The sequence below is a fragment of the Pleurodeles waltl genome, chromosome 3_1 (genome assembly GCF_031143425.1).
Source record: "Pleurodeles waltl isolate 20211129_DDA chromosome 3_1, aPleWal1.hap1.20221129, whole genome shotgun sequence".
NCBI lineage: Eukaryota > Metazoa > Chordata > Amphibia > Caudata > Salamandridae > Pleurodeles > Pleurodeles waltl.
The window spans coordinates 1335381460-1335399938 of NC_090440.1; the positions used below are offsets into that span (position 1 = coordinate 1335381460).

General features: G+C 46.2%; 1 protein-coding gene across 5 annotated transcripts in view; it reads left to right on the plus strand.

Moving 5' to 3' along the window:
* The window catches only part of RNF214 (ring finger protein 214), a 190558-nt gene that overhangs the window by 146581 nt on the left and 25498 nt on the right, over positions 1 to 18479 (plus strand). For all 5 annotated transcript variants that reach the window (XM_069224711.1, XM_069224709.1, XM_069224713.1 and 2 more), the window contains 3 exons: positions 1298 to 1608; positions 9672 to 9807; positions 12707 to 12814. In XM_069224711.1, coding sequence (XP_069080812.1) covers positions 1298 to 1608; positions 9672 to 9807; positions 12707 to 12814 — 555 coding nt within the window. The remainder of the gene's footprint in view (positions 1 to 1297; positions 1609 to 9671; positions 9808 to 12706; positions 12815 to 18479) is intronic.

Below are 18479 nucleotides of genomic sequence, written 5' to 3' on the forward strand. Positions count from 1 at the left end.
TAAGAAAACATCCCTTTCCCGCTTGAAATGGCAACCCGTCCCTATGTGAAGGCGTGTGTCCCCCCCAGCGCTCAGTATGGAAATGTGCCTTCCCCACGCTCCCCAATTACTGATCCCATGGCAGTGGTGCAGGACCCCTGAAATGCCACTTCGCTGATACCTGATGCACTGCATGGACCCTTTATACTCCATACTCCTAGCAGTGGCTGAGTGTCTGTCGCACGGCTGCGATATCACGATCCCTTACAACTCACACCCCCTGCCCTCCTGAATATCAAGATCCGACGCTCTGGTCTGTTATTAAAACAGACTGATAACTAGTGACCCTCAGAGACACTAAGTCAGCAACACCTCTACACAAAATACTTTCATAACATTGCCATCAATGCCAGCTGGGAAAAAAACCCTCTACTCAACGTTTTAAAACCAAAATGCCCATATATAGTTATGCACTCCCTAAACCTAATGCATCAGCTAAGAGCCCTCCATGTATTCCGCAAGCATATCCCATCCACAGTACGTTGAGACCAAGACATCCATTACAGTGTTCTATTTGTCCTGCTAGAGAAGCCTGAAGTCACTAAGGAGTTGAGGCTTTCTCCCAAGCCTGGCTAGCCACCTCTTTCTCCAAGAAGATTTTGGGGCTAAGACACCCAGGGCAGAATGGATCATTGAATATTGACCCCAGTAAGGAAATCACTGCACCTCCTCTTAAACAAGGAAATACTGACAATTGGTACAGGCACCTCTCTGCCACCTTTCCATTGAAGCAGGGCTCCAGTCAGAGGTGAGACTCCCCAATTACCCTAAACTCCAAAGAACCATTCATCTTGCAGGGATGTGTGTTCTCGCGATGGAAATCACACTAACATATACAGACATATAGTGGAGAATCAAACTACAGCACACACTGGCGTGTTAACGAAACACAAAGACCCCACAAATACAAATATACCCAGAGACAGTCATACACGCATTACCACGTGTACAAACGTGACTCAGTAGTGCATGACAGATATCCCAATGAATACACCTACACTTGCATATATACACCAACTCTATCCGTAACAAACATAAACATCCAAATGTATAGACTTTTAGTCCTGTAACATCCCAACTCCATGGTCTTGTGTCCATACCCTTGTCAAGAGCCTGAATACATGGGGATAGGGCGCACTGGTGATAGCTTCAGTGAACAAATGAATAAGCAGTGTTGCAGCGACTCCATAGGAAACCTAGACCATTCCATGGCCTTGGCACTTCAAACCTCACCTCCTGTCCTCTGGTTTCTTTACAGGCAGATCTTACGCTCCAAGCTACACAGCAGTTCAATCCTTCCCTCCAGCAGCGAATGCCTTTCCCTGTGGCTCCTGGGGCTCAGATGCTGTTGAGCCAGTCTACGCCCCTACACCCTGTGTCCCAAGGAGTGAACCACCCTGGTCTGGCTTCTGCTCCCCACAACTCGCAGGTGCTGTTGCCTACCTCAAATGTGCCTCTACCAGTCCTGGGTGTAGGCAAGGGTTCAACTCTTGGGGCTCCTGGGCCTCCAGCCAACAAACTGGGAAAGATCCTGGAGCGGCTTATGGCCCGGTATCCTCAGTGTAACCAGTAAGTTGATCTACTTTGTCTTATTACAATGCACTGTTGCTACCTTCATGTTTCCTCAGTGTTTCATCTCCTTAATGCCTCTTTTTGATAACACCTCCCCCCTTGTCTCTTTGTCACAGAACAACCCTTAAGTATTGCAGCCTCCTCTTGTTTTCTGGATCCACTCACTGTCTCAAGTTCCTGTCCTTGTTCCATGGCCCTCCCTTTGGGCCATTATGTGATAAAGGTGTCACCTCTGGGACCAAGTTATGGGATCCTAAAAGCAAGAGAGAGAGAGACCCAGAAGGAGAGAGTGAGTGCACCCGAAACAGCTTGTGATTGATTTAACCATTAGCTATTTGTAAAGTGAGCGATGCTGAAAGGCCACTCCGAGAACTACTCATTACTTCCTCGTCACTTTTTAGTCCCAGCGCTTTCTTAAGGAGACCTGTCCACAACCTGTTCACGGACACGCCACTGCCTATTTAGAAGGAAAAAAATGAACTACTCCTCATCCAAATCATCGAATCTTTCTATCTCCTTGGCTGGGGAGTTCTTGCTTGCCTGTTACTATGTTTGGGCCATTTATCCTTGCTGGTAGAAGATTGTTTCCACTGTGGCTTGTGTTTCTACCTTTGCAGGCTGCCGCACCCTTGCCGCACTTGTGACCAACCTTCTACTAGCAATAAGCGCACCCAACCTTCCTGCTGGGTATATTTAGGACCCTCGGGTTTGTTTCCACTCTTTATTCTGCCCTTCACTGGCTGCCTTTTAGGATTGTAGATAGGGTTGTGTTTTCCTTGATGTGGCTGCTGTCCTTTCTCTATGAATGTGCTGTCCCCCAACTCCTGGCTACAGGGACTTAGTGTAGAACCTATTCATTGTGCTTCTTTCTGGGTTCTGAGCTATAGTATATCTGAGTGCCTGGAGGGCAGGTAAACAGCTTTCTTTTTTCTTTCTGGCGTGTCAGCTGATCTTGGAGTTCCCTGTATGCTCCTTGCTTGGGTTGGATTTTGCTGCATGTTGTCTAGCCTTTGTTTAGGCTACTGTGTGCCCCATTCTCCATACTGTGCTTGCTGAGGGGTGCGTGGTAGTGTACAGGGTTTGCCAAGCGCTTCAGTGGCTCCCTAATTTGCTTAGGGCTAGTATGGTGTTTTCTCTAGACAACGCTGTGGATCTCTGTCAAAAGATATACATGCCTTTATCTGCCTTGAGGGCTAGGTTTGGATTCCTCCCAGGCTCCTCACTGCTGAGGTTAGGGTTGGTGCCCCTGCTGTTCGTAACCCATGTAGTTGTAGATACATATGTATTTAGACCTGCCATCTTATTTTGAGCTCGGACATTTAACTTTGTTTTTCTTCATAGGAATGTTTAGTCATAGGTGTGATGTGACTCCTTCCATAGTCCATACACTACTCATGGGCACTGACTTCACTCCAGTTTGGTTTTTGCCACCATTGGATTTTGGCTTGCCCAGCAATGGCTCCAAGGCAAGTTGCCCTACCTTTCATGACTGAAGACTAGGAAGACCATCACTTCGCAGAGTATCCTGCTGGCTGTCAAACCGCTTGATGTTCTCCAACAATTGAAGCCATCCTGCCTAGATGTACAGAGATTGGATCTTCGCCGAATCAGTCATGACATCCTTTGGATCTTTCAAAGCTTTGTCTAGTTGGACATTGAGCCCCAAGTAGGGGAGAATAAAGCAACCGTCATGAGACTCTAGCCAGCCCCAAGAGAAGGCTTTGAAGCTGATCAGGGCATTGAGCCATAACAGGTGTCGACTCCCCCTCAGGCTAAGGGCACAGAACACCCTTAGTCAGATTTGAAATCAATGCAAGAGTGCCTCCAAAAAAGAGTGCCAAGTCGAGATTGAGGGCTCCTTCAATGCAGAAATTGGATGAATCTGAGGCACCAGTCCTCCAGAAGCTGACAGAAGAACTCAATGTCAGATCAAAGCATCGCTTCAGTCATCCTTGGACTGATAAAATCACTGCCAAGCCGCCCAGAAAAATGACAGTCTACCACTCTCTCTCCAATTCTAAAGAAATGCGGGCTAACTTTCGAAGTAGATATAGCCTGCAATAAACCTGGAAATCGGGTGCCCAAGAAGCCTGTGGACATGAGTACAAGCCCTCCACCCCAAACGTCTGCACCTTGGCAGCCCCTCCATACACCATGCTCTTCCTGTCCCGCCATACCCATACACACCTCACCTATATCACATCCACCACCACCAGAGTCACCAGAGAGGTCTGGGCACTCATGGTCAGACCCGGGCAGTCCCTGTAGGGTTTGTAGACCCATACAATCAGCCCTTTGGGACAGGGGTTGAGGACGACATTTGGGAAGATTATCATGCCATCCTTAGAGATGAACATGATCTAGGGTTGTACCCAGGAAAGCCACCCCCACCAAATGTGGTCATTTAGAGGGCAGCTCGCCAACAAAATGTGGATTTGCACTTCCTACGGGGAAGACAACTTCTCTCCAAAACATAGGATATAGTCCACTTACTCCTTATGCTCAAAGGCATGTTAAAATCACTGTGGCAACTTTAAAGAACACTTCAAGGCAAAAGCTGTCACACCACAGGTCGAGACGAAGTTCAAAACATCTAAGCATGACCTACCCTACTCAAGGCTCAGTACTGCATCCAGCATGAAAACATGCCAGTGTGCAAGGTAACACTCCTCTGCCAGACAAGGAAAGCAAGTGCCTTGCTGCTGCAGGCAAGCATGTGGTGGCTGGAGGACTGGTTTACCTCTGGTATCGCAATCTCTTTTGGCTTGCTGTCGAGGTAAACCAGTGCATCCACTTAGAGCACCTTCATATGATAAACCTGCAGAATGTCATCCTGCTCTTCTGACAAGGAGACTTCATGATCAGAAGGAAGCCTGCTTTTGTATTCCAGTCCACCCTGGCCTTCACTAGTAACTTTGTTTCGGGGTAAACAGACAACACTACTTGTTCAAAGTCCTACTCTTGGGTGCTACTATGGCTACCAAGGTGCTCATGAAGTGCCTGACAGGGCTGCAGCGGATCTCTATAGAGGCTGCATTCCTGTCTTTCCATACCTTGATGACTTGCTGATAAATAGCAGCAACGGGTAACAATGTCTAGCACACATTCAAACCTTGGTGTCCCTGCTTCACAGCTGGGAGTTCACCATAAGCGTAGAGAAATGACCACTTTCAACCCCAGTAGATGCTTCTGTTCTTTGGCTCCGTATTGAGGGCTATCACAGGGGAAAGCATATCTGAACGAGCAGAGGATTATGGTGTTTCAGCAGCTGCTGCCTCCTTTTCAGTCAGTTCATCCACTCACTGTACAGACTGTAAATATGTTAAGTGTGATGGCTTCTTGCATAGTTATTGTGCCGCACACCAGACTGCTCATGCAACCACACCAAGAGTGCCCAATGAGGCAGTGGGGACAAGAGAAGTTTCAATTGGAAGATTTAGGGCCGGATTTAGAACTTGGTGGACAAGTTGCTCCGTAACCATGGTTACAGAGTTCCCATCTGCCGAAATCTAAATCCCATTATATCCTTTGGGATTTAGATTTAGACGGACGGGAAATCCTTTCCCATTGTGACAGAGTAAATCATCCACCAATATCTAAATCAGACCCTTAGTGTTGATAAAGGCCAGCACTCACCACAGTGGTGGAACAGCAACAACCTGTTACTCAGTACACCACATCCACAGGTGACTATCATCACTGACTCATCACTCTCTCGGTGGGGTGCACATCTCACCAACATGACTGTGCAAGGTGTCTGGAGGCTTCAGCATCAACACTTCAGCTACCTGGAGCTGCTGGCATCCTCCTAGCCTGCAATGCCTTCTTGAAGTTTGTCAGAGGCAAGGTGGCTATAATATAGATGGACAACATGACAGCCATGTAGTATATACTACAAGGGTGGGAGGGGTTGTGGGGGGTGGTACTCAATTCGTCTGGCTGGCTGAGCTTGTACAGAGGCTCTGGCAATCCGCAACAAGATCGCCTCTAAACGGAGCAGCTGCAGAGAGTGTACAACTACTTGTGGGCTCATTAGCAACCCAAGCGTGGGAACCCAACCAACAAGTCCTACACAGGTACTTCCAGTAGTAGAGAACCACAGCTATCACGCTCTTCACCATGACGCTTATTCTAGTGGCAAAACCTGAGCCGGACAGCCCTTGAACTCAAAGCTCCTGGAGACATCAGTCAGTCACCACAAGAAGCACCTGATCAGGCCTGACAGTCTCATGCAACCACACAATAGATTAGGCACCCAGATCCCAAGAAGCTTAGCCTAGCAATCTGGCACATAGGATCTTATAATTTGGCTATCCAAACATCCCTGATATGTATATGGCCATACACTGCTCGGAGGCCTAATACACCTGCATGTTATGCACTCACATTGAATAGATTTGTCTACTGTTACATCTCAAAACAACTAGACCCTCCAAAGGTCACGGTTCAGCACATCCTCTGCTACCTTATGCATCTATGAAAAGCAGATCTTGTGTATGGATCTAAACATCTTCACCTAGCTGCTTTTGTGGCACACATGCAAAATAGTGAACACTAACCACTCTTCAAAATCTCTTTAGTTCAGGCATTCGTGGAGGGACTTAAAAGATTTATGCTGCCCAAAACAGCGGCAGCCCCTTTATAAATTCTTCACATAGTTCTCACAAAGCTTATCGGTCCACCATTTGAAGCCCTCTGCTTTTGCAGACTTCGATCTTCCCTACAAAGTGGCCTTTGTAGTAGTCATAATATTGCTCAGATGCATCAGCAAGTTACAAACACTCACTATTCAAGCATGATGCATTCATGTGCACAAGGTCAGGCTGGTCCTTAGAACTAGTCCAGAGTTCTTGCCCAATATCATCTCGCTTGTTGACATCAACCTGACTGTTGAGCTGTCCGTTTTGTTCCTGCAACAAGATTCAGTACCAGAAATGACATAGTGCATGAGCAGCAGTTTGCCAGCTAAGGTGTACAATGTTGACAGGAATAAGTCCTCCCGCAAAACGAACCAGCTCTTGGTAGCTTTTGCTAAACCTTACAAATTCAATCATTCTAAATGCAAGCATTACAAGTTTGATTGTCGAGTGTTTCCAAACTTACTACACCAAAGCAAAATGTCTACTCTCTGTACCTACTAGGGCACACTCTACATTCAAAATGGGGGCAACCATGGCTTTCCTCAATAAAATCCTATGAGCAGACATCTACAAGGCAGCTACCTGATAAACAGCATACACCTTTTCAAAGCACTACTTTGTAGACCCATAAGCTGATCAGCAGGCTTGTCTACACATATATTGCAAATATTTGTGAATTTTCGTGAGTACGAAAAGAAGTGATGTGATTGGCTGACCGCAACCTGACTAGAATGTTGCGGCCTTCATTTTATTTCACTGGACACGGTCCCGGGGGTGAAAATCCTAATTGAAAGTGGTATAAGGGGTCAGGCTGAAGGTACCCTGAACCCAGGGGTGTGATATAGGTGTGTTTTTGGGGCAAAATATGGGTTTAAATAATGTTGCGACACCATGTGTGAAATCCACCGACTCATTCATATACTAATTCATTCACTCATACATGCACTCAGAGACTTATGCTCCCACTTACACACCCACTCAGACACTCGTGCACCCACTCAGACTCAAGCACCCACTCCCTGATCCACTGACAGACAGGCCCTGTGGCCAGCCTGCGCTGCATATGCCCAAAGGTTGCCCTAATGTAGCTATAACTCACCCTTCACAGCTAATTACTCCTCATATTATATCGTTGATGACATCTTGTATGGCATCTTTGATACTATCACTACAACATTTGAAATAAAATTATCAAAAAGAAAACTGTGCATGGCAAGGACGCATGTTATAGTTACCTTAGGGCAGAGTTATAGTTACTTGAAAGAACTCTAACTATAACTGCTGAATTTCTATGGTTTAGAGAGAGAGAGAGTTTTTTTTTTTGTTAATCCTTGCACATAACAGCCACTGATGTGTTGGTGTGTCACTCCAGGTACTCATTAATGTATGATGTCTATGTTAGAGGGAACCTAACATTACCACTGCCTCAGTTGGACTAGCTGTCTTTAATCCGTTGTTTACCTTGCCAACAAGAAATGCCTCCAAGTGATAATTTCTAGAACCGACCCCATATATGTGACCTGCAAAGTTTCCCAAGGACCGTTCCTGTCTAATGTAATCTTAAGCCAAGAATGCCACGGAGACCACCCTCTCTGACAAGATCCTTAGCCTATATTAGTATGCAGTCCAAACTTAAACCTACGGAAAAATCACATTGTGACAGGGAAATTACATCCCTGGAGGATTGCCTCACCCTCCAGTAACACTTTAAGAAAACTTGTACTTGTAGCAGAATTGAATAATGACCAATAACCTGCATCTGTAGAAATTAATTTCAACGTTTCATTCTATAACTGGTCACTGCACCAGATCCCTAGAATTCCACATCATTATCATTCTGAGCTTCAAAATGCAAGTCAACAAACTGTGAGATTCTAACTCATTCTCCATTGCGTGAAAACCTTTCTTCTAAAGGCAGACTTCAGAGCTATCGTCCAAACCCTGGTTCACATTGATGGAGGCACCACCCAGCTCTAGGGCATCATAGAATCACAGAGAGATTCCCCTGAAGAGCATTCTTCACATTACTGCAGGAAGTTTGACATACTCTCATTCAGCCTCAAAAACTCCACTGCCTGCTACCTCTCCTGCAAAGGTGTGAATGTGATCACTCCACTATATATAGCAAGCAGGATCAAGATCTCCAGAGGCCAATATAACACACCCAGCAGTATTCTCACGAGAACTGAGACAAATGAATGCGTGAAGAAGATATGATGCAAAGCCCTGCCTTGCTGTGCATCTGGATTGCCACCCAGACTCTGCAAACTCTCTCCCCCATGCACCTTAGACTACCTTCCTGTTCAAGCAATATGCCTTCCATACAAACTCCTCTGTATGATAGACCTTAGGTGGTATTCCCCCGTGCTCACAATTGCATTTGAAAAACCTTTTCTAAGCAGGAAGGAAGGCATTCTGCCCCGTCACACAGAGCACATTGGCGCATAGTGTTTTTTTTCAGTGCCAGGGACTAATATGGCAGTGTGTCTTTGTGCGACCAAAACAAAATTTTTGCTTTTAGCCAGTTATATTGGTGATGGCCCAGCAAGGTCATTAACAATAAGGTTTGATTAAAAAAAATAATAATAATAAACATGTCAAAATATAACATATTGACAATTCCATAAGGATTGCAACCAACGTTAGACCTATTGGCGTTGCCATTGCTTGTTTCTTTTCATGTTTCCCAAATTGTTGTCAAAACTGGTTCTATACCGATTTTCCGTAATTAATCAGTTTTGAAAATGCTATTATGTATCATATACATTTACTAAATGATACTTTAAAGAAACTGTACCTAAAACAGCACCGTAGTTGAGCAAAACGTATTTATGTACATTTTATTTTGAAACTAAACAATCGTCAATTCTGCTTTCAAGCTTCTACAAGTAATTGCATCTAATCAGACAGCATTATTAGTAGCATTATAGGTAGTCTCAATCTGTTAAAGTCTGCAAACATGTGTACTTATTTTTATACTGGAACTTACCCTAATGATAAAGACTGCACTAATGAACCATGAATACACGTTCCCCCAGCATGAACACGTGGATACACATCTTACCTTAACTGCACACAGCGCTCTTTCACAGATCAATAATACAATTCAGTGAACTGGCCGCAAAAGAGTGTGTGCTGCAGGAAGGTTGTGCCTGCTAGTCCACAGGTCAAAATAATCATGGAAACATGCTGTCCTTGACCCCAACCAATATGTTCTGGGAGTCAGGTAAAGACATTCCATACTTCTGTGGCTCTCACAAATGCTGCAGGAAACATTACTGCTGCCTTGCTCTACTTTCAACAGGGCTGCCTATTCTTGATGTAAGGAAAGCTTTCACTGCCATTGCTACCACTGTGCCTGCTCTGTGTGAGGTAGCCTCCCTAGTTGTGCCTTTCTTACATGATGTATTTCCCTCACAGGACTCAGCTGACTCAAATCCTACAACAGATCAAGACTTCACGTGGTACTACAGCTGGGCTCTCTTTTGAGGATCTTTGTAAATTGGTTGGTATGCAACTGGCAGAGCGCCATGAGAATCCACCAGGAATAGCACAGGTGAGTATGAACAATTGGGTAAAGTACCTATCACCTCTCTGGCACCCACACCATCAGCTGGAGACTGGTCTATGCATCCTTCATATCTGCTAGGAGGTTTACCATTGAACCACAGCCTTACAGGAGGATGTTTAAAATACATGATTCTATGCTCCCTCAATTTGTCACCCTCAGGAAGTGTCTTGATCAGTGTTGACTGGCTTTCTGTCTGTCATTTGTTATTGTAGGGGACAAAGGGAATAAATTGTTCCTCCTGCAGGCCTCAATTGTGATATACAACTCCCCCCCCGCCCCCCGCTGGTCTACTCATTTACATGGCATCCATTGTTCTCCCCCTGATCTCTGTGGTTTCGTTTGGTTTGGAGTGGTTCTATTTCTGCCTTAGTGTTAGTTGTAGATGATGTGTGCTTCAGTGACTGGAGAAAAGGGAACTGGATGCCTCAGGGAGTAAGTTACTCACTAGTGACTCGTACCCGTAGCTCCAAGCCACCAGTCCTTCATGTGGCCTACCCTTATCTTGTTTGCCTGGCCCTAGTTTCCTCTGGATGAAAATTAGATATTGGAATCTGGTAGTCAGTTCAATGAGTCTGATCACAGTCTGACTGCCCTAGGACATGATCTTGTGTTTTTAACCTAATTTGAGATGGCCAAAAAGTATGTCCTTGGACCAAGAGTAACTCATTCCAGTTTCTCACATTCAACAACTGCAAACAAATCATGTCACACAGAGATGTCAAACACTGGCTCCCTTGGTGAGAACTGCTTTTGTCATCCAAATCTACATGTCTAACAGTCACTGCCTTTGGAAATGAGTCCGGGGATATTTCTCCACAGTGTTCTATGCATTGTGCCATAATAACTGCTTGTTGTTTTGCTTTTTCAAACCTTTTGAGGAGCTTTCTTTTTAAAAAACAATATATTTTGCTGCAAATTTGCAAATCAGGGCCAAAGAAAACACAACCACGGCCTCCTACGCTTGTTTTTTATGAAGCCCTGGGGGGGGCTTTCCAGTCTCACCACAGCCCTGAGACCACCACCTCCCCGGGGCTCTACTTACATTAAATGTGGAGGGGGGGCTGCGCCCTCCCCCCATAAAGATACATTTTAGAAGGCTGGTGCCCCTCAATTTTTTTTTTTTTTATTTAAAAAAGATAATGTTTAGGCAGGGCCCTGGGGGATAGGGTCCCCAAGGCCGGTGTCGGCCCTGGGGAGGGGTGCCAGACAGTCTCCTCCCCAAAAAAAGATAACAATCAGAAATCAGGCTGGGCCCTGGAAAATGGAGTACCTGGGGTCGAGATCGGCCTGGGGAGAGGTGCCGTGCAGCCTCCCATCTCAAAAAAATAAAATAATGTTCAGGCCGGGCCCTGGAGGTGGGGTCCCCGGAGCCAAGAACGGCCATGGAGGGGGGGGAGGGGAGGGGGGGGGAGGGGAGGGGGGGGGGGCACACAGCCCACCTCTCCCAAAAAAAACAACAAATGTAATAATTAGGCTGGACCCCAGGGGATGGGGTCCCTGGGCAGAGATTGACCTTGGGAGGGGGCTGCACAGCCCCTACCCAAAATAAAAGAAATGTTTGTGCAGGGCCCTAGGGGATGGGGACCCCAAGGCCAACATCCCCCTGGGGAGTGGGTCCTTGCAGGGTTTGGGTGGTATAGGGGTTGGCTGCCGAGCCTGACCGCGACCAACACCTGCAACGTACGCCCACAGGCCCTGCGCTGCAGCTAGGCCCTACAGCCACACTGCCGCCGCGCACGTTCAAATGCCGTGGCGTGCCAGTTGTTGGATTAACATATAGTAATATAACTTACTTCACACTAGAAAAACCATAGAAAATCACTGAAAAAACAAAGGTTACAGGGACGTTATAGTTAGGAAATAGAATTAAATAAAATCATAGAAATTCACTTAAAAACCAAAGGTTACAGGACGTTATAGTTAGGCTCACATTTTAAACATATAAAACCATAGAAATTCACCAGTTACAGTTAGAGTGATCTCAAGTAACTATAACTCGTGCCCTAAGGTAACTACAACTTGTGCCCTCGTAATGCACTGCTAAATACCCCACAAATTATGGCACACATGACATCTTCAATAACATCATTGATAATATCAGTGTAACATTTGCAGGAACATTTTTGAGGAACAAACTGTGCAAGGCAGGAGCGCGAGTTATAGTTACCTTAGGGCATGAATTATAGTTACTTTAGATAACTCTAACTGGTGAATTTCTATGGTTTTGTATGTTTAAAATGTGAGCCTAACTATAACGTCCCTGTAACCTTTTATTGTTTTTTAAGTGAATATATATATACAAGTATAATATAGCTTACAATGCTCTTGTCAGACAGGCAGAAGACTATTACAGTGCTCCTAATGGTGACACATTGCTAAAGGCCCTAATCAACTTAACAAGGAGGGTGATGGGTAGAATCAGGCTCATCCGGAACAACCAACAGGACAAGTCATTAGAAATAAGACAAAGGTTTTTCTTACAGTATGATGAAATCTTTCCTTGTATAAACAATTAGAATGAAAAGTAAAGCAGATTAAACTAATGGTGATATCAAAAGTATTCTCTATTTACCTTTTGAAAGTAATGGACAGATATAACACAGCATGCAGAAAAGCGCAGGCCGTCTGTGAAAAACTATGGCAGAACTTTGCTGGTTATGTCTCCCTCCCTTTCCATGGATTGAGTTTTGTGTGCACTAGATAGTCTGCATGGTTAGCAGCTCTGATGACAATGCCTCCATCACCCCTTGTGCCTGAACCATAGCTATACTTAGCCAGACAAACCAACTGTTATTTTCTCACTTGGCACGATTCCAACTAAATTGTGTTTACCTGATGTTTAGCGTTGTATATTATGAAAACGTTTCATATTTTTCTCTTGCAGTCACTCGGCCAGATCGGATCACATGTTTTCAATGCTCCACACTCCAGGGTGAACCCAACCACCTTCCTCCCAGCAACACAGGCTGTGGGCCTTGGAAGACCCCCTCAGGTAGGATCAGGAACCATTTGCTTTTTCTTTGCACTGCAGGACGAGCACTGGTCATCCCTTCTCGGCCATAGGATTCCTTCTCTTCTTGCTTCAGGTTGTGGAGAGTTAGGCACAAAGCCACCGCCACAGGATTTTTCTGGCATCAAGAGTGAGCTCTTCCTGATTCTAGATGCCTCTGTCCTAAACCTCCGTCAAGTCCTCAGATTCTCACTGGCAGTTGATACTCTCCTGGGCCAAAGCTTTACTCAACACCAGTTTTATTTCACTATTTCACTGTTTTACTGTTTAGGAAGGTCCCGTCCCTCACAGTTCTGAATACTGTGCCATGGGTATGAAACAATATTTTCATATCAGAGAATACAACCATAGAGGCAATGAATGAATTAGCCCAACATTAAAGCCTCACACATCTTCAAATGGTGATGCTAACATTTCATTATTTTCCTTCCAATTTGCTTTATAAAGTACAACCGACATGTTTTACTCACATACATCAAGCTTCACCAGGGCTACAATTTACAAAAACACAAACATTAAAATCAGCAGGGCAAGAACAACATAAATAACACACAGAGAAGAAAATACATCACAATACCTCTGTAGTTGAAAATGTATTCATTTCAGTTTGATCATTGAATGAATAGTATTTAGAATGTGTTTTCTTCTCTTTGTGTTATCTATTCTGCTGTCAACCAGTTTTCTTGACCCGGTTTAATAGGTCTTGTAGTATTGAGATGATCGATCTTTTCTATAGTGATTTTAATGATATTTGGGTCATTTTAAGTTTGCTATTTTTGTAAGTAGCAGCCCTGATGAAGGTCGATGTGTGTGAGCAAAATGTGTTGGCTGTATTTAATAAGTGAATTGGAACGAAAATAAAGAATTGGATGTTATCATCGCCATTTCAAGACATGTGACGCTTTAATTTTTGAACTCGTGAATTAGTTGCCTCTCAGTTGACTGTATTCTCTAAAATAGTAGCTTGTTGGTCAGCTAACCCAAGGATTTGGGCAGTTGTGGTGAATAGAAAAAAACATGAATTTACTTGTGTTGCAGTGGATTAGTCCTTAGCTGTCTGATATGTATATAATATTTTCATATTACTATGAGAAAATAGCCTCTTTCTAGCATGGTTATCCCCATTTTGGCCTGTTTGTCAGTGTTTTGACTGTGTCACTGGGATCCTGCTAGTCAGGACCCCAGTGCTTATGGTTTGTGGCCTACTGTTAGTCTCCTTCACTATTTTTTTTAAGTGTGCTTAACTGTGTTAATGGAGTCCTGCTAACCAGAACTCCAGTGCTTGTCCTCTCTCTGGTTCCTAATTTGTCCTTACATACTAGTAACCCAGTATTTCACTCCAAATTGACGTACTGGACCTCCCGTTACATGTTCCTAGTATATGGTACCTAGGTACCCAGGGCATTGGGGTTCCAGGGGATCCTTATGGGCTGCAGCATTTCTTTTGCGACCCATAAGGAGCCTATACACAGGCTTCTACAGGACTGCCATTGCAGCCTGTGTGAAATAGTGCATTCACTATTTCACAGCCATTTTCACTGCACCAGGTCACCTCTAAGTCACCTATTTGTCAGGCCTTCAGACCCTGAAGGCTGGGTTCAAAGTACCTGTGTGTGAGGGCACCCCTGCACTAGCAGAGGTGCCCCCACGTCGTTCAGGCCCATTTTCCCAGACTTTGTAAGTGCCGGGACACCATTTTAAGTGTGCACTGCACATAGGTCAATACCTATGTACAGCTTCACAATGGTAACTCCGAATATGGCCATGTAAGGTGTCTAACTACTGGCAATTGTACCTCAATACTGATTCCAGTACTGGCTTTACAATTCCATGCACCCTGGGGGCTCCTCTATGGACCCCAAGTACTGCCATACCAGCCTTCTGAGGTTTTCACTGCAGCCCCAGCTGCTGCCATCTCACAGACAGCCTTCTGCCCTCCTGGGGCTTGAGCAGCTAAATTCCAGGAAGGCAGAACAATGCATTTCCTTTAGGAGAGGGGTGTTACACCCTTTCTCTTTGGAAATAGGTGTGCCAGGCATGGGAGGGGTATCCTTCCAGAGCCTCTGGAAATGCTTTGAAGGGCACAGATGGTGCCCTCCTAGCATAATCCAGTCTACACCGGTTCAGGGACCCCCAGGCCCTGCTCTGGCACGAAACTGGACAAGGGAAAGGGGAGTGACTACTCCCCTATCCATCACCACCCCATTGGTGATGCCCAGAGCGCCTTCAGAGTGTCCCTGGGTTTTGCCATCTTGTTTTCAGGATGGTCAGGGAACTCTGGGAGCATTTGAGTGGCCAGTGCCAGCAGGTGACGTCCGAGACCCCTCCTGATAGGTGCTTACCTGGTTAGGTGACCAGTCCCCCTCTCAGGGCTATTTAGGGTATTTATCTGGGTGTTTCTTCAGATTCGGATTTCAAGACTCCAGCAGGAATCCTCTGCATCCTTTACTTCACCTTTCACCGACAGATCAACTGCTGACTGCTCCAGGAACTCTACAAAACTGAAAAAAAGAAGCAAAGTCAGCTTCTGCGACCTTGTAACTTCATCTCCTGCCAGCAACTGCAACAGTTTCCAGGTTGTGCACGCTCCGAGGACTGCTTGTCTTCAACCTGCACCAGAAGAACCGAAGGAATCTCCTGTGGAGTGACGGAGTCACTTCCCTGCTTCAGCAGGCACCTCTCTGCAGCGACGACTGGTGGCTTGGGTCTCCTCTCCCAATGACAGGCGTGGATCCAACGACATGGGTGATGAACTAAAGTGACTCCGACAGTCCCAACGTCCAGCTGTCCAATTTTGGTGGAGGTAAGAGCTTGCCTCCCCATGCAAGACAGTACCCCCGTGCACCCCGTTACTGTAGGAATGTACCATCTTGCCTGGCATGTTACCCCCATTTTTACTGTATGTATGTTTGTTTTTGCCTATGTGTCACGGGGATCCTGCTAGTCAGGACCCCAGTGCTCATAATGTATGCCCTGTATGTGTTCCCTGTGTGGTGCCTAACTGTATCACTGAGGCTCTGCTAACCAGAACCTCAGTGTTTATGCTCTCTCTGCTTTTAAAATTGTCACTGCAGGCTAGGGACTAATTTTACCAATTCTCATTGGCACACTGGAACACCCTTATAATTCCCTTGTATATGGTACCTAGGTACCCAGGGTATTGGGGTTCCAGGAGATCCCTATGGGCTGCAGCATTTCTTTTGGCACCCATAGGGAGCTCAGACAATTCTTACACAGGACTGCCACTGCAGCCTGAGTGAAATAACGTCCACATTATTTCACAGCCATTTTTCACTGCACATAAGTAACTTATAAGTCACCTATATGTCTAACCCTCACTTGGTGAAGGTTAGGTGCCAAGTTACTTAGTGTGTGGGCACCCTGGCACTAGCCAAGGTGCCCCCACATTGTTCAGGGCAAATTCCCCGGGCTTTGTGAGTGCAGGGACACAGTTACATGCGTGCACTACATATAGGTCAAGACCTATATGTAGCGTCACCATGGTAACTCCGAACATGGCCATGTAACATGTCTAGGATCATGGAATTGTCACCCCAATACCATTCTGGTATTGGGGGGACAACTCCATGCATCCCCGGGTCTCTAGCACAGAACCTGAGTACTGCCAAACTTGCTTTCCGGGGTCTCCACTGCAGCTACTGCTGCTGCCAACCCCTCAGACAGGTTTCTGTCCCCCTGGGGCCTGGGCAGCCTGGTTCCAGGAAGGCAGAACAAAGAATTTCATCTGAGATAGGGTGTTACACCCTCACCCTTTGGAAATAGGTGTGAAGGGCTGGGGAGGAGTAGCCTCCCCCAGCCGCTTGAAATGCTTTGATGGGCACAGATGGTGCCCTCTCTGCATAAGCCAGTTTACACCGGTTCAGGGATCCCCCAGCCCTGCTCTGCCACGAAATTGGACAAAGGAAAGGTGTAGGAAGTTGGCTCTGTATGCACTATTTCAAAGTAAGGAACAGTATGCACAGAGTCCAAGGGTTCCCCTTAGAGGTAAGATAGTGGCAAAAAAAGATAATACTAATGCTCTGTTTTGTGGTATTGTGTTCGAGCAGTAGGCTTATCAAAGGAGTAGTGTTAAGCATTTGTTGTACATACACAAGCAATAAATGAGGAACACACACTCAAAGACAATTCCAGGCCAATAAGTTTTGTAACACGAAGCCTGAGCCTTTGAGGCTCACTGCTAGGTGTTACAGTTCCTGCAGGGGGAGGTGTGAAGCACCTCGACCCAGAGCAGGCTTTTGTTTCTGTCCTCAGAGAGCACAAAGGCCCTCACCACATGGGGTCAGAAACTCGTCTCTCAGCAGCAGGCTGGCACAGACCAGTCAGTCCTGCACTGAACAATTGGGTAAAATACAGGGGGCATGCCCTCTGTGTGCATTTTTTATTAAATCCAACACTGGCATCAGTGTGGGTTTATTATTCTGATAAGTTTGATACCAAACTTCCCAGTATTCAGTGTAGCCATTATGGAGCTGTGGAGTTCGTTTTTGACAGACTCCCAGACCATATACTCTAATGGCTACCCTGCACTTACAATGTCTAAGGTTTTGCTTAGACACTGTAGGGGCATAGTGTTCATGCACCTATGCCCTCACCTGTGGTATAGTGCACCCTGCCTTAGGGCTGTGAGGCCTGCTAGAGGGGTGACTTACCTATGCCACAGGCAGTGTGAGGTTGGCATGGCACCCTGAGGGGAGTGCCATGTCGACTTAGTCATTTTCTCCCCACCAGCACACACAAGCTGGCAAGCAGTGTGTCTGTGCTGAGTGAGGGGTCCCTAGGGTGGCATAAGACATGCTGCAGCCCTTAGAGACCTTCCCTGGCATCAGGGCCCTTGGTACCAGGGGTACCAGTTACAAGGGACTTACCTGGGTGCCAGGGTTGTGCCAGTTGTGGAGACAACGGTACATTTTAGGTGAAAGAACACTGGTGCTTGGGCCTGGTTAGCAGGGTCCCAGCACACTTCTCAGTCAAGTCAGCATCAGTATCAGGAAAAAAGTGGGGGGTAACTGCAACAGGGAGCCATTTCTTTACAAAAGGGGAGTGACCACTCCCCTGACCAGCACCTCCCAGGGGAGGTACCCAGAGCTCTTCCAGTGTGTCCCAGACCTCTGCCATCTTGGATGGCAGAGCGGCCAGTGCCAGCAGGTGACATCAGAGACCCCTCCTGATAGGTGCTTACCTTTCTCAGTGCCCAGTCCCCCTCTGTGGGCTATTTAGGGTCTCTCCTCTGGGCTTTTCCTCAGATAACGAATGCAAGAGCTCACCAGAGTTCCTCTGCACTTCCCACTTCGACGTCTGCCAAGGATCGACTTCTGATTGCTCCAGGACACCTGCAAAACCATAACAAAGTAGCAAGACGACTACCAGCTACATTGTAGCGCCTCATCCTGCCGGCTTTCTCGACTGTTTCCTGGTGCTGCATGCTCTGAGGGCTGTCTGCCTTCACCCTGCACTGGAAGCCAAGAAGAAATCTCCTGTGGGTCGACAGAATCTTCCCCCTGCTAATGCAGGCACCAAACTTCTGCATCACTGGTCCTCTGGGTACCCTCTCATCCTGACGAGTGTGGTCCCTGGAACACAGGAGCTGGGTCCAAGTGTCTCCCACAGTCCAGTTGCCATTCTGTCC